This window comes from Sinocyclocheilus rhinocerous, unplaced genomic scaffold (assembly GCF_001515625.1).
Source record: "Sinocyclocheilus rhinocerous isolate Xijiao unplaced genomic scaffold, SAMN03320098_v1.1 scaffold2319, whole genome shotgun sequence".
NCBI lineage: Eukaryota > Metazoa > Chordata > Actinopteri > Cypriniformes > Cyprinidae > Sinocyclocheilus > Sinocyclocheilus rhinocerous.
In genome coordinates this window covers 166,659-170,002 of record NW_015658546.1, presented here as the reverse complement: position 1 = coordinate 170,002, position 3,344 = coordinate 166,659, and the positions used below count along the sequence as shown (strand labels likewise).

At 36.7% G+C, this 3,344-nt stretch overlaps 1 protein-coding gene across 1 annotated transcript in view; it reads right to left on the bottom strand.

The window, feature by feature from the left end:
- clnk (cytokine dependent hematopoietic cell linker) overlaps positions 1-3,338 on the bottom strand; it is a 14,850-nt gene extending 11,512 nt beyond the window's left edge. The window contains exons 1-2 of the mRNA XM_016531198.1: positions 3,283-3,338; positions 108-145 (exon numbers count right to left, since the gene is read on the bottom strand). Of these exons, the coding sequence (XP_016386684.1) occupies positions 108-113 (6 nt within the window). The 5' untranslated portion in view covers positions 114-145; positions 3,283-3,338. The remainder of the gene's footprint in view (positions 1-107; positions 146-3,282) is intronic.
- Between the last annotated feature and the right edge of the window lie 6 nt (positions 3,339-3,344).

Here is a 3,344-nt window from a genome sequence, read left to right as displayed (position 1 = left end):
ACACTCTCTCACACACACACACACACACACACACACACACACACACACAGATGAATCACCGATAGAGCTGCTGATGAAAGATAGAGACGGATGTGTTCATCACTCACCATCATTAATGGAGACGCGTCATCACGGACACAAACTCCTGCCAGCACACAACATAAAGCTGCTGTGAACAGAGACTCATCGTTTCTATCTCTGATTATTTGTTTGTAACTGATTATCACTATTAAAAGTTTAACAAAATTACATGTTTAGGGCCCTATGAAATGTTTTATTTTTTCTCACCTTATTGTTACCAAATTCTGTGTTTTAGCATGTCTAACTATTTGAATGCATAAAAACAACTTAATTTATTCAAATTTATTCTTACAATAGCCGTGGAACATGATCTTTACTTAATATCCTAATGATTTTTGGCATAAAAGAAAAATTTATAATTTTGACCCATACAATGTATTGTTGGCTATTGCTACAAATATACCTGTGTTGTGTATTAAAATTTTTCTGTTTATCAAATGAAGGCATAAACTAAATGAAATTAAACTTTATTTTCTGGCAGACAAAGGAGATTTACTATTAAAATTAAAACATGGAAGAAATGTGTGATTATCCCTTAAAAAAATAAAGTTTTAATAATTTTAGTAGCAGTAGTATTACGTACATTCTACTGAAGAATAGTAATATATATTTTTAGCACAATGTCTGTGAGTTAAACCAAACGGTTTGCCATTAAATTTCTGTGTGTATATGATATGAAGATAGTTTTACTCGAAGGAAACGGTAAAATGCTTCTAAATAGAGCAGTTCAGGAGATGTTGTTGACGTGTTTATGTGTTCATTTAGTGAGGCGGCAGACGCTGAAAACACCGCGAGCGTCTCCTGGAAGATGACACTGAGCTTTTCACACTTTCTCTAGAAGCAAATATATCTCTAGGCTCAGTAGTGAGATGTCAGAGTGTTTCTTTCCTCTTTAGCTGTTAAATAATAAAGGGCTCTCTGCTGTATCTGCCTGTTGTTTTATACGCATGCGCAGATGTTCAGGGCTTTGTGGTGTTTAAGACTAGAGAGGGGTTCACTGAGTTCAGCCTGGATCTAAGAAAATCCCTTAGTTTGCTGAAGAATTCCTACTTGCTGTCCCTCTTACATTCCTACATGATGTAATGTGTAATTCTTCTTGGATAAACCACTACACCACCCCTTACAGCAGATCTATATAATCTACTGATGTAACAATAAACTCTGAAGAAGTGTGTGGACAGAGACTCGACTCGGTCATGACTCTTCCCGTGGGCCCATGCATTCACGAGTGAAAGCCGGACTGGGAATATTCTGACGGGGCCAAAATATAAAGAGTTTTTTCTAACATTAGCTTATTGCAACGGCCCTCCAAATTTAACAATATAGTCCATATTCTCCTGTGAACTTCGTGTGGTTTCGTCTGACATCGCTGGCTGAGCATGACTGATTTATTCAGCTCTAACGAGCTGTGTCATGATCAAAACAGATATTAAGCGCTTGGTTTAGCATCTGTCATGCGTGAATGATGCTCAGAGGTGCACATGTCCACGCGGCTAATTTTAGTGTGAAGTTCTTTATGGTTTCCTGTCGCCTCCTGCTGTTTCCTGTTTGTCAGATCCACAGCTGAGAACCATAGTCACGCTGATCTTACAACAACGAACACTCTGATTTAAGTGCATTCATTCACTTTATATGTCACAAGCAGACTGATTAAAAATCAATGCTCAAAAGTTTCCTTTTCTATATCAGCTGTAATATGTTTGATGTATCAGATCTCTCCACATGCATGTTTAAAAGTTTATTCTTTTGCCATTAGTGTTATTAGTTTGTGTGCATGTGTTCAGTGATTATAACATGTGACCTGATGTGCGTTCACTCGTCTCTGATTGGACCAAATGTGCTGTTCACTAAACCTCACCTGAGCTCATTCATACTCCCTTCACATGATCATTAGTGAATCAACAGCCCTACAGATTTGATGAATTATTAAAGTAAACATTTTAACATCGAATCAATCATGAATGTGATGTATTCCGTTATATATCATCTCTCAAAAACATATTGATTAACATTACCTGTCACCGGAGAAAAACACGTTTTCTTGGTTATGTGAACACTAAAGTCAGGGGAATGTTACGTTTTGTTATTTTGTAAACATTATGGGAGTGTTACTTTTGAATGTTCTCTAACCCATCGCAGACAAACGTCCAGCTAAAATGTTTCAGAAGAAAGTTCCATGAACTATGTGTAAATAATGCTTTTGTGCTAATGTTTAGATAACTTTACATGAGCGTTCTGTTAACGTTAGAACATTTGTTCAAATGATTGATATGAATTATTTCTAGTTAAGCAGCTTTAAAACTGAGCCTGGTTTAGTTAGTGGTTTTGCTCAAAGGCCCAGCAGTGCTATTGCATTCTTATTTCTTACTGTGATCAATACATGTTAATCATCTAATCCTGTCAATCACAGTGTACTGTAGTGTTCTATATTCATCTCCTCGAGTGTTTTAGCTTGAGAGCGTCGTCAGAGCTGGAGTCGAGCCCAATCTGGTCACATGCATCATTCTGGAGCTTTATATGTGAAATAAGTAAGTACAGTACAGTGGATAATTTCAGCTCATATAACGACTATAAATAATGTGATGAGAGTCATCTAACTTCACAAATATCTCATCGATGGCTTCAGTGCTGGTTTACAGTGTTACAGAGAGACCAAACAGAACAAAACTGGAACCAGATCCTGTTCTGTGGAACTGAAATCATTTATGATTGACATCATTTACAGTAGCGTCTCATCAGATCACTCAGAACTGTTTAAAAACATTATAAATAAAAAAAAAAAAATATGAATGAATCTGGATTCACAATAAAGATTATTTTTACGTCGTTATGGGTTTCGGGGGAAATCCGTGAAATAATGATTTTACTTTTACATTTATGCATTTGTCAGATATTATTATGCAAAGTGACACAGAATCATAAATGAATCATTTTGGGAGCAAATGATTATGAAGGTTCATTAAACATTCTAAATGTTCATATACATGTTAACATTCATGTACCTGTTTTTGTCTTAAACTGTTCTCATCTCACCTGCTGTGATTCTGATTCAGCTGCAGAATCAACATGTCAGGATCTGAATCTAATGCTGCACAGCTGATAAATAAACACGTTTGAGCAGAATATGATGCTCAGAGTTTGATACAGCAGTCAAAGCTTTCATACAGACTGACAGACAGCAGAGCCTGGAAATCATCTTACCTTCATCTCGTGAAGAACAGGAAAGGTTCACCGAGCTCCAGCGGCGTGTGTGTGTGTGTGTG